This window comes from Maylandia zebra, linkage group LG12, assembly GCF_041146795.1.
Source record: "Maylandia zebra isolate NMK-2024a linkage group LG12, Mzebra_GT3a, whole genome shotgun sequence".
Taxonomy (NCBI): Eukaryota; Metazoa; Chordata; class Actinopteri; order Cichliformes; family Cichlidae; genus Maylandia; species Maylandia zebra.
In genome coordinates, this window is record NC_135178.1 from 19,267,706 (window position 1) to 19,285,564 (window position 17,859).

A 17,859-nucleotide genomic window follows, 5' to 3' on the forward strand; every position below is an offset into this window, starting at 1 on the left:
CAGAATTGCCTATTCTCAGTCTCTGATACAGCACAACCTGTTTTATGACTCAGCAGTCCAGTCTATTCTAGCATGCAGCTACATTTTAAAGCATTAAGACTCCAGTGTAGAGCTAGCCCTGCAGCTAAGATACTAAATAAAAAGGAAAAAGCTCCAAGAGATCACTGAAGTGTTTGTCTTCTCACCCTCCCTGAGGACTGATCCCGCTTGCGAGACTTGGTCTGACTCAGTGTGTCCTGATATTCTTGGGCCAGAGGTTCCTGTGTGTTCCTCAGCATTGCGTTAGGATTGTTCAGGGCTCCCATTGTGACAGATGCTTGACCTCTATCAACCGCTTCATTGATGGCAATCACAGCAGCATGTACTAAGGAAAAAAAACAAAACATGGATTTAGTGGAGGATATCACATATCAGATCAGATAACTCCGTTTACTTCAGTCAAAAACAACTGAGTGGTTAAAAGATCACAAGGTTAAAAGATCACTCACAGGCAGCTTCATCAATCGACAGCTCATTGGCCAGGATACCTCCAATTTTACTGAAAGCTGGCATCTGAATGCCATACTTTTCCAGTTCACTCCTCATGTTACTGATCTCTTCCTCTGTAAAACACATTACTGACATGAAACAGCTGCGACACGGCACATTGGAAAAATAAAATAAAATAAACAAATAAAAACAACAACAACAACAACAACAACAAAACATACAGTTGGGACAAATTTCTAACCAGTATAACTGTTAAATGGGGCATCAGAACACTAACAACGACTTAAAATCAATCTGCCAAAACCCTAAAATAAATATTTCATAACATTCAAAAAACTAGTTAAAAATGATCAAGTGATATTAGAACAACAGACCCCTCACACCACACATGAGGAGAGTAAATGTCCTTTGTTAGAGGAAAATTAAGATGAAGACATGTTGCTCTTAGAGCACCATGACAGTTGCTTGCAGGAGAACATGGGTACACACGAGGTGCCATCAAAAGGTTCAGGGCCTTGCCCCATAAAAAGCTATCCCCCACTTTTTAAATCCAATTTCCCCTTCAAGGTCATCGTCCTGCTTTTAGGGCAGCTGCAATTTATAAATTGTTCCATTTATGGTCCCATTACTTGAGTGGATGATCATCACTAGTGATAAGAGCCTGATCTCTGGTAATGAACCATTGGTCATAAAATTCTGCTATAACATGAAGAACACATGGGAACCGTGTTGTGTTGTACCATCACGTGAGGACTAACAAGCAAAGTGATGCTGGACTAATAATATGAATGTAGTATGAATGATATTGTGCGTTATAAGGTTTGTGCTATGTTTCACTTTCAGGTAATTTATATGGTAGATGGTTACCTGTGAAGTCCACTTTCCCTAGAAGGTCTTGAATCTGTGGTGCAATTCCCAGTTTGTACAAGTACAAGCTGGAAAAAAAAAAAAGACACAAACACATACGATGTAAGAGTTGTGCAAAAAATAAGCGATACAAAACACTGTAGATCATACCATGAAAATAAAACTATTTATTTTTTCGATCAAGATCGCTTCGGTATCGTCTTCTCTGCAGTGTCACACTTACACCACAAGGGGGTAGCACTGTCTCAAATTACAATAAGCACTGTGACAACACTAAGCAGACTCCCTGCACTACCTAGCAGATAAATTTAACAAGGAGGTGACTGGAAACTTCATAAAACTTTCATCTTCCGGCAGGTACTGGGTAACTGGCAATGAATTATAGATACTTAAATGGTAAATGGCCTGCATTTGTATAGCGCTTTTCTAGTCCCTAAGGACCCCAAAGCGCTTCACACTACATTCAGTCATTCACACACACATTCACACACTGGCGATGGCAAGCTACATTGTAGCCACAGCTGCCCTGGGGCGCACTGACAGAGGCGAGGGAGGTCTGGCATCAGTACAGCTCTGAATAAAGGAGTTGTAGTAGCTAGTGGTTGTTCTGCCCTTTGGTCCCAGCATGTGTAAACATAAGATGCACTCTGTCCTTGGCACAGAGAGGTTTGAAAGAGACCATCTAAAAAAATCTGCTTTTACAAAGGGTAATTTTCCAACATGCAGGCAACTGATTCGGTCTGGGATACAAACACAACAACAGCTGACTGGGGTTAATGAAGGTGGCTGATTACCAGCCACAGGGGTTAAAGACGATCAGCTGACTAGCTTGGTGGATTCCCTTTTTTTTTTTTTTCTTCTCCAAATCTCTACCACTCTGAGAAGAATTAAAACATCTACTTATGAGGTCAGCATTGTACCTAAGGAGGAATAACATTCAATGGGAACTTGTGGGGCTTGAACTGGATTTGCAGGAAGGAAGAGCACGTGTGTGCATAAGGGGAGGAAGGAACCCAATTCTCAAAGGACCTCACCAAAACACTACAACAGAGAAAACAAGGCAGGCAGCTCCCATAACCACTCCCCAAATGTGTGCTTAGCTGACTGGATGGTTTAGAAAGTCAGTCATTTAGACTAAGTAAGCAAGGGCCTACAGCGACGCACAAGCCACGGAAAAAGACCACCAACCTTTCACAGGAAAGCAAACGTAAAGTTAAACACTGAAACTACAACTAATAGTATAGAGTGAATATAGCTGTCTATAGCTCAATAACAGAGTCTGGATAATATATACAGCATGGCACATCTAAAGTAACACACAGAACCTCCTTGTGCTACTAAAGTAGAAACAATGTTTTCCAGTTTCTGTTTCATATCATTTACTAAGTACCACTTCTGCTTTTGATGTATAGATTGGAGGTTAAGCTTCATGGACACACTGTACAAATGTGGTCAGAAGTTTGCGTACGCTCACCGTGGTCATGAATATCATGGTATTTGTGGGATTTGAATGATTTCTTTAATGAGCCTTTTGAACTGTTCTTTTTCCAGGGGGAATGATTGCACAGCATACATCTTAATTAAATTTAGAAAACAACCACGTCAACAAGTTTGAAATTATTTTGGATTTTCTCTAAAAGAAGATTAAGTAAATACAAATATATACATACATCCATACATACAGCCCCACTAGTATTTGATTAAATGCCCTTTGGCAAGTTGCACAATGACCAGATACTTTTGGTAGCCATCAACAAGCTTCTGGCATGAGTCTGGCTGGATATTTGACCAGTCTTCTTAGCAGAACTCACCAAATTCATTTTTAACTGGTTGGATTTCTGGCATGAACCTGGCTTTCAAGTGTAGTCCACAAATTTTCAATCAGGTTGAGCTTGGGTCTTTGGGAAGACCATTCCAGAGGTTTAACGCCTGCTTTACCCATTCTAAAACACTGTCCTCTTGGATCATCAGTTGTGTCCAATATTCAAGTTTCAGTAAAGCTTAAATGTGTTGATTTTCTCAGCCCATGGTCATGCAACTTCACTGTGAACAGGTGATACTGTTGTTCCAGCATTTTCCAGTTCTTGGCAGGCTTGAGCCTTTGTGGTTTCTGGGCTTTCACCAATTTTCTTTCATCTGACAGTGACAGTTTGGGTCTTCTTCTAAATATTGGCAAATCAGTTACACATCAAAATAACTTGTACTCGCATACAGTTGTTTAAACTGATGATCTTAGAAACTGCAGTTGTTTAGAAATGGCTCCAAGAGACCTTACCAACCTGTGTCAATCTACAGTTTTCCTTCTTTGATCTTCATCAAGTTCCTTGGACTTTCCCATTGTTCTTAGCATTGGTTAATCCAGTGAGTGCTGACAGACAAATTATTTTATGCTACCAGTTGAATAAAGCATGACCATGAAGTTAATAGGCCTTGGCTTTGTCAAGTTAGAAGAAACTGAACCTTCAGCACTACTTATTACAACAGATAGGTGAATATGTTTACACATTTGAGCCTGTATGCATTTCTGACCTGGCATGGATTAGATAATATCCTAAAACAATTCAAACTTGTGCAACCGTTTTATATTTTTCTTAAAGTCATTAAAAACGTATTCTGTACAATCATTCCACCCTGGGAGAAAAAAACAAACAAACAAAAACAACAGTTTAAGGGAATCAAGAGCCTAAAATGACCATGATATTCATTCCCATCATGATGTGTAAACATCTGACCACAAGCATAGTAGTTTTATGAGCTGTCGATAAATTCTGTCTGTAGATACAAAATAAGCACTTCATTTCCAATTCAAACCAAAATGTTTGGTTTAGTCCAACACAACCCAATCCAAATTAAATAAATAAATAAATGTTAGCGAAAACAGTATGTACTAGTCCATATAATCTACAGCTGCGCTGTATACATTGTATGGACTTGGCACAATGACATCACCTATAATCTTGTGTGGAAGCCTTGAGCTGTGCACTTCTGACCTTTGCTATTGCATGCTAGGAGAGTGGCTTGTCAGTTACATGGTTGTCCCAACCTAATCCATTCCCTGCTTTATTCTCCTTTTAACTCAAAGTAAACATGATGTTGTTTTCGTTAGTTCATCAAGACACCACGGAAAGAGGTCATGGATCAACTGAGCATTTGACTTATATCGAGGTTTTGCAGAAATGTGACTACTAACCATGTGACATTAACTTCTCTGCCATTTTGGACATGTGACAAGCGTGGTGACAATGTTGGATCATCCATGACCATCTGGCAACCACTGGTCATAAGGGAAAAATTCCCAACACTGGTTGGGAGTGGTTGTTGGAGGTTGATAGCAGTCGATGGAAAAAAAAAAAAAAAAAAAAAAAAAAAAAAAAAGATTGCTAAAGTCATGGCAACCACCTGTTGCTAGGGTAAAACGTGTTTTCCTCAACCATGTAGAAAAGTCCTCTTTATGATAGTTTTGGTTGTTAGCACAATGCAGCAGTCATAGTTCACTTCCAAATGAAAAGTGCGATAAACTGGATATGGAGAAGGCTCCCTTTTAATTAAAACTTAAGCCTCAGCAATGTAGCAAAGATATTTCCACAAGCACAATTTTTAATATGAAGGGGAATTCTTCTCTATTTCCAGCTTGTAGTTAGCCAGTATTTGAATAAACAAAAAGAAGGAAAAAAAGAAAAGAAAAAAACAACAACAACAACAGTGGCAATCTGCTAGCATCCAAATAAATCACAGGTGACTTTTGGTGCAGCGCCTTTTTTGCAACCAATTTCATTCATCAACAGGTAGAAACCCCCAGGAACCACCACCAACCAGTCAGGGAAGAAACTTTCCTAGCAACAGGTGGTTGCATCGTGTCCAGTATGGCAGACAGAAATGTGCACATGAAGTCACATGAGAAACTTCAATTTCCACATTTTTTACAACCAGATGAGTTGCCCCCTGGTGGTGATTAGAAAGAATGCAGACAAAAGTCACATGTATTAAATCAGCTTTTCACTTTGGAAACTATGCACATCTTTTATATACACTATAAATTGCATTCATTAATTAGGCAACATTGTACAGACAAATGTAATGCTGCCTGAATCTAATCTGGCCTGGCTCATAGTTTAAACCCTAACAGACAGATACCACCACATAGTTTTTAGGTCAAAGACAACACTTAGGTCTGCATTTCATGAAATGAAACCACACTGAACATTCAGGTGTAGATCCTTCAGGAGAACTCAGCCAGGGGAACCCAGCCACTGCACATACATGAAGATAACAGATGAGCGACCAATTGTGCTGTCAAAATAGATCCTTTCAGTCGTACCTCAATGCATGAATGCAGTATACCACCTTGGGCATGTTTTTGCGATCGTACACATCTGTCGTCTCAGGATAGAATATCTGAAAGCAGAAACCACCAGCAGGTATTAGTCACTCTTCTTTATCATGGTCTTGACACTTTTCATTCTGCTACAATTTAACAGGACCACATGTTCCTGCTTTTTTTTTTTTTTTTTTGGGGGGGGGGGGCTCTGTCTCAATAATTATCTTGATAATAACACACGAATGATGCATTTAAAATCAACATTGAATTAAGAGGTAGGAATAGCTGCAAGTAATTTTAAATAAATAAATTAAGACTAAAAGAAAATTAAATGAATGAGAGGTAAAACTTGAGGGGGTAGGGACAAATAAGTAAATACTTCTGCCTACTCCTTTTCAAACAAATAATGGAACGATATTTTGTAATGACTGTGAAGGCACATGTTTGAAATGTTTGAAATAAAAATGAACTGAAGACTAGAAAAAGCCAGTAGTAGATAACAATAGAGCAGGGCGATATGGCCAAAAATATTTATCACGATCTATATTTGAAAATTTGCGATAACGATATAACTGACGATATAATTGATGCGAGACAAAATACAACTCCACAACATTACTAGCGCAAAAAGACAACCTTCCATTTATTTTCACTTAAACAAGAAGCTGGTTTTTATGTACATTAAAGCTTTATAAAAATGTAACAGTGCAAATGCAAATTCCTTGCTGAAAGTTTAACCAAAAGGCATTTCCAGTAGAAATGGGCTGACATATCCTGAGCATAACCATGTATAATATCCACTGAAGTTAAAAAGAGGTGCTTTGCAACATTAAACTGCAGTGTGCAGTACGTATTTTTCGGACCATAAGGTGCACGGGATTATAAGGCACATTAAGCGAAACAAAGCAGTCAGATAAATCAAACTTTATTAAACTCATTATTCTTGCTTCCTCCAATTCTGTACCATTGATTCATTAATGTTGAATTCTCTGGCAGCGGCTCTATTCCCATGTTGTTGCAGTATACTAATGACTAACCTCGTATTGTGGACGGATTATCTCAGTTGTTCTCCTGACTGAAGATTGGTCCTTTTACAGCATCCTGCCATGTGATTGCATTTGTCTCTAACCATGAGGAACCTTAACGTTAACTTTTATAAGTGGAAAAGTGTTAGTGTTCGTCCTCCAGCTTCACTGTTTATGTTATGCTAACATAGCTGTGTCGCTAGCGATCACGTAGCACATCATTATATACCAGCTAGCCCAACTTCAGTAACCCTACAAACGTCACTGCTGTTTAGTTTTCTGTCTTCATTTATGTTGGAAGTGATAGCAGAGCTGTACGTTTGATTTTTTTCAGAAATCTCTCAGTCAGAACATGCTATATCATGCTTAGGTAACTAGCGAAACTAGCGAGCTAACTTCCGCTAGCTTCCTGCTAGCTTCTAACTCCGTTAAATGTAATACATTTTGTTTTCATGGATGCCTGGAAGTTAAACTTCATAGTTACACCTGGTAAAGCAGCAATGCTGATCGTTTTATTAAAGATGAAAGAATTTAGACAGTTTTTAACTCTTAGTGATGCTGCAGTGTTCGTTTGACCTGAAGTATACGGAGTTTAGGACCCAGATTACTCCCAGATTTAAGGGCATCTTAGTCCGACAAATACGACAATAACGATGGCCGCTTGCATGTTCTGCAAAAAAATGTGCTTTGTCGTGTATCTGACGGACAAACACCAAACCAGTTCCACATCACGGAAGTTGCACCATTTTTACAAACCAATTCTGGTTCATCTGTTTCACTCAACAATCGGCCATGTGCGTATGAAAACAAAGGCACTGCGCATGCGCGTTTTACTCATATTCTATCGCGATATTTCATTTTCCTATCGTTGCCTAACATTATACCGGTATTACCGTGAACGGTATAATATGGCCCAGCCCTAGATAACAACTTTACCATATTCTTATTTCCAGGATGCAGTTTATGTTTTTATTTCCAGTCTTTGGTGTTGTGCTATAAATGATAAAATATGAGTAATACTGTTCTAGCATTACTCCTACACATTTATTATAATTGATTGGAGGTAAAAATTAGGTGCCATGGTGGTTTCTGATCTCTAACATGAACAAGTACAAACCATAAGCCAGTGTTCAGATATGTTATGGTCTTAAATAAAAAATAGGACCTTTCTATACAAACTTTTTTCTCTTTTACATCATGCACTTACAAACTTCAACAGTCATGTTCTCGCATTTCAGATCGTTCCACTTAAAGTGTGACAAATGTGAAAGAGAACTTAAAGTGTCTTCAACAGCTGTACAAGCCCCTTACCTTAGGGAGGCCCACTGACTCCATGGCTCTGAGCCACTGCACTGTGTTGTCAGTGTGTCTGAAGTGCAGTCCTTTACTCTAAAGATAACCACAGAAGCACAGATATTTAAAGGGATGAACTGCAAAAAAAATGAGCATTTATATTTAAGGATTTATTACAAAGCATAAACTATGTGCAAGAGCTGAGCTGGTCTGATGGCCAAATCTCATATCGAGCCCTGAGTATAATATGGCAAAGTACAAACATATCTATACTTTAGTGTAGCAGCAGAACAGCTGCAACAGCTTACAGTTAGCCCTCAACACTGGCCTGTCACATCTCCCTCTTTCCGGTTTAAAACTGCTTGTAACTGCCAGGAAGTACCTGGGAAACAGTCATTCTGCCTTTTATGATGCAATCTGAAAGTTCAAAGTTTTTATTGACTTTTCTTAAACAAGTTCAGTAAAAGAAGAGAAGCCTTACCTTATAACGGGACTGATCTCGGTCATAGATCCTTTTCTCTGAAACCATTTTTGGTGCAAAAAAATTGGCGAGCTTGCCAAGGTAGACCCCATTCCTAAGTCTTTCCTCCAGTTCTGTGGTAGGCGGCAAGTCCTCCTCTAAGCAGGCCTCCATCCATCTGAGCAAACACAAATATGAAGCTCAGATGTCAAGTGCATCTCACATACTGATCTCTTGGAACCAAACAGACCCCAATGAACAGCCTGATGTTAATTAAATCTCAGAGATTTTCAGTATGGTTGACAATTACATAAAATAGAGAAGAGGACATAATGATGTAAAACTGCAGATTAAAAGAGTATAAAGAAGAAAATGAGACTAGTCTACAACATTAGTACACAGGAAATCACACTGACGCAACATCTCATTTGCATTGCATTCTACATAATAATTGTGACCTCTTGACTTTCTTTGACCTATTAATTGTTAAATTCCTTTTATCGCATTAATCTACACTTAATACCACATGATGGCAACGCAAGAACAGAATTTAAACATTTTCTTTGCAGTTAAAATCAAGTCAAACTGTGATAAACAACACTTGCAGGTCTGATGGAACTGACTGCTTTGACTTTAATTCTGAGCACTGTGTATGGAGGAAACCAGGGACAGCTCATCTCCTGCACAATATCATCCCAACATTGACACATGATGGTGGCAGCAACAAGTTTGTTTTTCATGAGCAGTGACAAGAGAAGTGGTCACAGGTGAGGGAAGACTGAACAGAGGATAGTAAGGTGGTGAAAAACCTGTTCCAGAGTGCGAAGGACTTCAGACCGGACGAGTGATTAACCTTTTAAATCTAACAGGACTGTGACCTTAGGCACACAGCCCAGACGGTGTAAGAGTATCTCAGGGATAACACTTTGGATGCCCTTGAATGGTCCAGCTGTATCCCTGAACTGAGATCTTGAAATGGTGGTTTACAGGCAATCCCTAACTAACTTGACAGAGCTTAAAATCTGAAAGAGTCTGTAATAACTTCTAAATTTCCCATTTTCAGTATGGAATATTGAATATAGACCATGTAAAACAAGTGAAAGGTTCTAAATACTTTATGGATGCACTTAAGAGTAAAACCTTTAATTTTCATCGCTAGTTAAATTAAACTTGCTTTCCCTTAAACATTGCTATGGTTACTAGTCTGTTTACCCACACATCTGATAGGGTGCTGTTCAGATATTAAGTGGCTGAATGCCTACGTGCAGTCAACAAGTCAATATTGAATTTCCCTACACCTGCTGAACTCTCACACACACACAAAAAAAAAAAAAAATATATATATATATATATATATATATATATATATATATATATATATATATATATATATATATATATATATAGAGAGAGAGAGAGAGAGAGAGAGAGAGAGAGAGAGAGAGAGAGAGAGAGAGAGAGAGAGAGAGAGAGAGACACACACACACAGTTCACAAAAGCCATTGCTGCTGAAATGAACTTGAAGTTTTTTGATTAAACAGAGCAACAAAGTAGCCTGTTTATGTGAGGGAACTGGCAAATGTTACAGGCAACACCCACACAGAGGCCAGCATGCTTTAGGAAGGGGGCTGCACACACATTTCCAGTGTGTGATTAGAGGTGACCAGTCAGGGGAACAATGAAGGAAAAACATTAATTAAAGCAACCTAATACTATTTTAAATCGTCTAAATTTAAAACAGCACTACGGATAAAGTTTAAAAGTTGCATTTTGGCAAGAAAAAAAGTGTGTAACGATGGAAAAGATCACATTTTATTCTCTAGAGGATGGCAGAGGTTTTGAGAAAGGTGCAAACGAATAACTGAATAGAAAAATATACAGTTTATATCAGAATTAACTTGCCCTCCTTTTATGCTGATGTAATTTCCCTTTGAGAGGTTTAGCAAAGCCTTCAGGAACGCAGTCTCTGCCAGACTATTTCCAGGGACATCAGGAAAAACCTATTCCAAAGAACTAGTGAATGATTTGTGAGCATGGTGAATCATCATGATCGAGGACGTCTGTTACACATTATCTGACTGCTTACAAGTGACACTAAATTTACTGTTATGGTCTCCTGTCCTGGATGTTACAAAGTAAAAGAAATGTGTGTGTAATTTATTAGCTGTTTGCTCATCCCCATACACTGAATTTACAGTGTACAGCACGCAGCCATCTAACCTGGTCATGTTTCAGTTACGGGTTTTATTTATACCAACAACTCCTGCCTCCTTTCAGGCTTAACAAAAGCAGCAAAGCATTACTTCCCACATGCATGCAGAGGACATCTTGTTTTGGTTAATTAAGGCTGCGTGGGTGCTTCAAGGATTCAGTGTGGCAAATTATCTGTCAGCACATTAAGGACAAGGACAACAACCAACCCCACACACACACACACACACACACACACACACACACACACACACACACACACACACACACACACACACACACACACACACACACACACACACACACACACACACACAGGAGTGTGCAGGCTATAACCATGAGGAACAAACATTTGTATAATAATCTTAAACAATGCTATAGCTATCCCTTTATTTTTAAAAGCGAATGCCTAACCCTAACCCCTAACTTAAATCCCACCAATAAGAAAAATCTTTTTAATTATACACTCGATGCACTCATCCTTTTCCGGTCATCAAATGATTTAGGCACAGTTGTTTTAAGATGCTTTTCCCCTCTTCAATAGCTCTAACACAACAGAAACAAAGTAGCATCTAAACCTGCCGCTTCTTCCACCCCGCGTGGGTTCTCTTCAGATATCCCAGCTGCCCACACAAAGTCAAAAGACGTGCAAGTTAAATTACTCCTAACCAGTTACTCTGTACTGGCCACAGGTTTGAATGTGAGCATGAACGGTTGGCCTGGTTAGGATGAATGATTGAATGGATGCATGGAATGGATTGATATTATACAGGACTGTTTGTTTGCTTCAAATTGCCTACAGGGAGATTAGAGAGCTCTCACTACCTCCCTGCACCTAAGCTTACAGATTTTCCACATACTGTGCAGTCCTATTAGTGTTGTGCTATTGCACAAAGCCTCACAAACAAAGCCCATCTGACAAAATAAATGACTTGAAAATCTTGTGCAAAAAAAGCAGCATATTAATTAACAGCAAGTATATTTGATATTCAGATTACAGAGAAAGAAAGAAATCCAACTAGTGCATGAACACATGATGCAGGAACATCCTGTGCTTAAAACAATGACGGGAGAACTTGTCTCCTGACGCAGGACAAACTGGTGATGCTGTTTACAGCCCTCCAAAAAAATCCCTTCCTGTTATTGTCCAATCTGTGGCTCACAGTGCTAAAACAAAATAGAGCTTTCAGGACTCTAGAACAAAGGTCTATCCCACCTCAACACATGATTACCATCCTCTTTTGCTTTCAGCTTCAGCATTTCTGACTGAACAGTGGCTTTGGGAAGCTTACGTCATGGAGCTTAGTCATGCATGTCATGAGTTGTCTTTGTGTGTGCCAGTGTGTCTGTAAATACAGAATTTTATTTTACATCTCAGGCTAAAATGTATCCAAAGATTAGGGTAATGCTGTTAACTAAAAAGCAAACATGACAATTTAGGCCTCCAAGTGATCCTGCATCAAAGCAAACAAGAAAGCTCCCAATCCAGAAAAACTACAAATGTAAACCACCATTTGTTTACTCTGTGGTGAGAGTACAAGGTCTCCTTCCAGAAACTTCTGTGCAACTGTGTGTGTGAATTGGGGAGAGGGAGGGGGAGGGTCTATTAACTGACATCCGTTCTTGTCAGTTGATAGATGTTTAAAAAAAAAAAAGTCTGGCTAAAATGAAGCAATCGTCCTGTGAAATATTAGCAGATGTTTCATTTAAGGTGCGAGTTAATGTGCAACATACAACAGAAACAATTCAGGTAGTTAAACCTTTATGAGTTTGACCTAAACTAATTAGGCACTGCAAGCAAAGCACTGTTAAAACAAAGCATGTCTGTCCATCCCACATGCTGTCAGAGATAACAATGTCACTGACCCCACCAGCTGTTTGTTTGTTTTTTTTCCTTTGAGTCCCTTTGCTGCAGAAAGATTCCAGTTTTTTGTCTGTCCAATTGTCCCATTAGGCTTTTATACAGACGACATGTAAATAAAATGTTTAAAATGACAAATTGGGAAATTGCTGCAGCTTCAGGATCCCGGGCATGTTAGGCATGCTGGGTCATCTGCTGACACCAACCTTACTGGTTTTTACCACTGTTAAAAAGGGGGCTAATTAAACTGTGCCTTCAGGTGTACTGGGTTGCTTACTCATGGTTGCTTGACTTCAGTGACTGCTTACACCTGACTCCAGAGACCAGAACCTAATCCCCTGCCCTCTGTGGTTTACAGCTTTGTTAAAGGTCTGTCTTAATCCTAATCTAACTTGACACATTTCAAAGAATGGAGGTGCAATTCAATGGCTGAAAGGTGTCACAAGCTCCAGGATTAAATAAGGGGAAGCTAAAAGGGAAACTGAGAAAGTTAAATATAGTATTTTTAAAGGCTAACCTGGTGTATTAATACAAAAACTTTCCCACTAAAAGTTCTCTATGCAGTTCAGTATACCTTCTGCTAAAGTGTTTCCTGTCAGCTATAAAAAGACTGAAGTGTCATCATATTGGTGTGACCAGATTATGATGAAAGCCTGAAGCTGTGTTCAGTTAAGTCTTATTGTAAATCCTTAAACTCTCTTGTGTCATAAGCAGATAATATAGGCTATTCAAACAGTCTTTACAGGGTCAAAGTTCAGCTGGGAAACAAATCTCTGAGGGCATGTGGACGTAAAGCAAATGTGCAGTCGACACTCGGCCACAGTGACTGCAATGGATTTAAGCTGAAAAGTGACTCCAAGAAAATACTCTCTTGGGGACTGGGTGTGGTTATCAAATCTGTGTTAGAAGAAACATGATCAGACTTCCTCTTCCGTTCAGATGGATGCCAACATGAAGAAGACAGGAAGTGGTTCGCTTTCAGGTTTGCTAAGGCACCTCAAAGACTCTTCATCAGATTTGTGCTTGCTTTGGAAAACAGCTTTTTCTTCTTTTTTTTTTAAATAAATAAATAATTTCAGCTTTTAGAGAAAAAAAAAAGCTAAGATGAGAGTACAGTGGATAACGAGCCACTCTTTCCACTCAGTCAGCACCACCCCAGATTTAATCACACGTGCTCTTAGGAATGTTTACACCTCCATGTCATCATGTTGCATCCACGATGATTCAGCCTTTATCCACCATTGCAGCTTCATAATACTACAAACACTGTTAACCACACACATTTGCTCTCTTACTCATAAGACTGCCCTCACTTTCACTCCATTCCTTTATTTCACAACCATTTCCTGTTCATTAAACACATAAACCTTTGTATAAAAACATTAAACAGAACTAATGATTGACCAAGAGCACACCCAACTTAAATCCTAGATGCCGTGTGAACTGTGACAAGGCAAACAATACAAAGAAAAGCAACTGGCTTTTGTCTGCACAATGCTTCTCCCTCCATCTAACGCCCACCTTACCGTTTGGCTTCTTCTAGGTGACACAGGTACTCGTAGGCGATGTTCTGCCGCCTCCTCTCATCCATCTCTTCTGCTGACAACCTCTCATCATCCTGAATGGCTGGAAGAAAAAAAACAAAAAACACTTATGATTATATCACTGTCATCGTTTTTCATTATGCAACATACTCCATAGTGTGTTGTCCATTCTTATTGTTCTTAATTACAGTTGAAAAGGGTTGTTTCATAAAGCTGCACAAGAACAGGTCAAGCTAATACTTAACTATAGCTCGGGCCTCCTTAGGAGCTGTGTCACTGGTATTTTTTTTAGCTCTAACCAACACCAAGATCATCATGTGTGCGTCATACTCAATACAGGAAGTTGTCACAAGCATGACAACATTTTTGCATACACAAGGTTATTTTAAACACGGCACAGCAAAAGTTGCACTCGCAACCGTGACACACATCGGGAGGGTCTTCACAGTCTCCCTCCAGGTTGTAAAGAATCAGTACCACAGAAAGCGGTCTCCTCGAGGATGGTGTTTTATTACACTAACATTGAAGGTATAGGTTAAAACGGCACCTGAACAGAAGGGCTGATACCAAACATACATAAAAATAAGTCTTTTTTTTAATTACTATGAGCTGATGTGTTTAAAAACTCCACTTCATGCTTCAGTAAACCCTGCCGTGAGAGATGAAATAGTCTTTTTATTTTATGGTTTTTAAACTGGCTTTGGCGGGGTGCCGATCTGACAAGTGACTTCTGCTGAGAGCTGACCTTCACCTGCAGCTTAACGAGACCCCACCCCACGCCGTACTCCCTAACCAGCTCTAATCCGATCAAATCTATTTATTTCTGGCTGAGTAAAAGGGAAAATCTCAAGCTATGGGGCTCCTTTTACGAACAGATCTTTCCCTTTTCATTTAAATACAGGCTAGCAGCTGATGGTACACGTGGACAGGCACAGTTTTTACTCGCAGGTTTCTGCGAGTGTAAAATAAAGCCAGGTGCCCTGCAGATGTAAGCCTCTAGGAACTGTTTAACATGACTCTTTTTTAAAGATGGTTTTGCCATAATCTGCAACCACTAAGTTACCTATAAGATGGGAAATAAGAAATAACAGAAAATAACAACATCCGCCAGTGTCAGTAGCCAATTTTTTCCCTTTCCTTTTGTGACATATCAATGTTGAGCCGGCTAACTACACAAAGACTGTCTGATGACTTAAAAGAAAAGACTTAATTACACTAGATTTATGTGATTCTTAAATAAGTAACAAAACAAAAAAAACAAGACAGACAAAAAATATCAGCACTGGCTAATAGACAAACTAGAGCATATCCTCTCAAGTTCCATTGATGTCATTATTAAATTAAATTAAAATTTAATTTATTTGATAGGGACAATGTCGTTTAGCACGCAGCAGTTCCAATACAGAGCGTGAAGCTGATGTGCTGCACAGAGAGTTTACATATATTGCTAATTTGTCCCTAGCTGGACTTTTACATCCATCAGTGCTGAGATGTGTTTCAGAAAGGTTCGCATTGCTAAACAGTGACATCAAACTCATGGCAGTGGAGCTTCTGCACACCTGGGCCAAGTGCAAACTTTTCTATTCACAGAGATCCTAAAACAAAAGCTACAAAAGCCAGTTTAGAATCCTGACTTTACTGTAGTTTTGTTCAATTTTATGCCCACATTGCATATATTCTACCAATCATGCCAAACCAACTTCATATGTAGGTCATTAAACCCTTTTCTAGCCTGAATATTTTAAAACTCTAAAGCACACTCTGTTAAACTTGTCTATTCAACAGCCACCTGCAGAGACATTTGTTCGCCAAGTCTCAGCAGAGGCTTGGCAAATAATACTCGCATGCGAGGAGAAGCACGGGCCAACCACATCTCTACAGACGTAATTGTCCCGCTATTTAGGCGAAATGTTTTCTAGTCTCTTGAGCACCGCATCCAAGGGTCCAACCACAGAGTTGTGGTCCAGCTGTGCAGAAGACAGATGCAGATGAAAACGTATGTCAGGCACAGAAGCCCCAGCGCAGCCATTACACACTACCTCTAGTGACACACTCACACACTTCCTGGAAGAGCCTGTCTACGCTCTTGCACTGTGTTATATTTAACTATCAGGATGGGTCTGTTGCTTTTGTGTGTCACAAGATCACCGGACCTGAGTTATAGTCCCTGTGATTATGACTCATGCTTTTGTTTAGCTGCAGGGTTATTCTACGCAACCTTTTGGCGGGCTACGATTCAAGGGAGGCTTTGTGTTTTTTTTTTTTTTTTGGTTCATCCATTGTATCCAAGCCAAATCAATAAACTCAGGTCAGTATGAAATACATGAATAGATTTGCCTCGGGGTCCCACAGCAGCACTTGCAAATTAAAGCGCAGTTGAAGGACAACTTTGTGATTTGGGGCCAACAAATTTGGACTTGTTTGGACCCATATCTTAGAGAGTTTGCAGCATACTACTCTCTCTTATCTGGAGACACACTTCTTATTGATTCACAGTAGCAAGATATGATCAATAAAATATAATGATTCAAGTCAGATGCTACAGAAAGAAGAAGAAAAAAAAAACAGCACTGGGGGTAATACTGCCTATTCTCAAAGCTGTACTTTGCCCACAGACATGCTATCTACAGTAAACCTACCTGTGTTTATTGTCAGTGGACTCGGTTAAATTCTTGGCGTGCTCACGGGGTTAGGCTGCACATGTGACAGCGGCAGCAGAAAGCTCAAGTTAATGGTTAACCTGTGAGAAAAACGCCTTATGTTGGCGTCCACTGTCAAATAAACAGATTAAAAAATCATTGTGCTGCGTTTAGGGCCACCTGTGAGAGGCGAGGGGAGAAAACTAGGTCTCAAATAACTATTAGTAGTATTATTGAAGCATCCAGGATGTGGTTTCTTTCACCTAAAACCTCTAATAGCCACTCTTCATCCGCATTTTAAGCGCACCGTCAGGGCCAGCCACACCTACTGAAGGTATCCCGCAGCTAGTGGTGCAGCTCACCCACCTGTTGCTCAGCAAACATCCCCGCGAAGGCACCGAAACGTTAGCTCGTCCTCATCCTCGCAACCAACCCACGTTGGGGTAGGAGTCAGTAGCTTTTTTAGCTCTAAAACAATCAAACACGATCTCACTTACTTCCATAGCGTGGCCTGTGTAACGCTGCGGTCTCTTCATGGTACATCCTGCCTCGTTTCCTCCACCCGTGAACTCGTCTCAACTGGAAATAACTTAAGTTAACGTTGAAGTTACCCGGCGACCGCGCCTCTCGGCAGATACAGATGTGAATAAACTAACTGGTAACTGGGGGAAGAAAAATAATAGTGATGTATATGGAGAGAAAAAAATAGGCACAGCTGTGTCCAGAAGTTTCATGAAAGTGCTAACTGTGCCTTGCAGCAGACGAACCCCATGGTGTGCACAGCTTGTGGTGCCTCCTGAACAAAGTGCTCCTGGTCGGTGCTCTTGCCCCGCTCAGCTCTGAGCTGCAATGATTGACGGGAACGCTGACGGAGCTTTAGCACCTTGCACCACCTGCTGGTGATAAGGTGAGTCTGGGCAGAGCTTTAACTGTTTTTATTAGTATTATTATTATTTTAATTTTTAAGATGGTAAATTGTGAATGTTTAATTCTGCCTGGTGCTTTCATTATTTGTTATTTTAATGTTTTTTTTTCTCTTAGACAACCCTGCCTTGGGTGTGTCTTTACAGGGTTTTTTTTTAACGTCCTCTAATTTGCATAAAAGTTCAGGTTTCGCTTTTGTATGCAAAGTTGATGCCACAAGACATATAA

At 39.7% G+C, this 17,859-nt stretch overlaps 1 protein-coding gene across 2 annotated transcripts in view; it reads right to left on the reverse strand.

Annotated features, from left to right (window-relative positions):
• iqgap2 (IQ motif containing GTPase activating protein 2) overlaps positions 1-17,589 on the reverse strand; it is a 37,681-nt gene extending 20,092 nt beyond the window's left edge. The window contains exons 1-9 of one of the 2 annotated variants that reach the window (XM_014414018.3): positions 17,475-17,589; positions 17,205-17,369; positions 14,051-14,150; positions 8,474-8,630; positions 8,011-8,088; positions 5,675-5,751; positions 1,357-1,424; positions 489-602; positions 186-364 (exon numbers count right to left, since the gene is read on the reverse strand). In XM_014414018.3, coding sequence (XP_014269504.3) covers positions 186-364; positions 489-602; positions 1,357-1,424; positions 5,675-5,751; positions 8,011-8,088; positions 8,474-8,630; positions 14,051-14,150; positions 17,205-17,250 — 819 coding nt within the window. In that variant the 5' untranslated portion in view covers positions 17,251-17,369; positions 17,475-17,589. Of the gene's footprint in view, positions 1-185; positions 365-488; positions 603-1,356; positions 1,425-5,674; positions 5,752-8,010; positions 8,089-8,473; positions 8,631-14,050; positions 14,151-17,204 lie in introns of both variants that reach the window. The other variant, XM_014414017.3, reaches the window with a different exon arrangement.
• Positions 17,590-17,859: the final 270 nt, after the last annotated feature.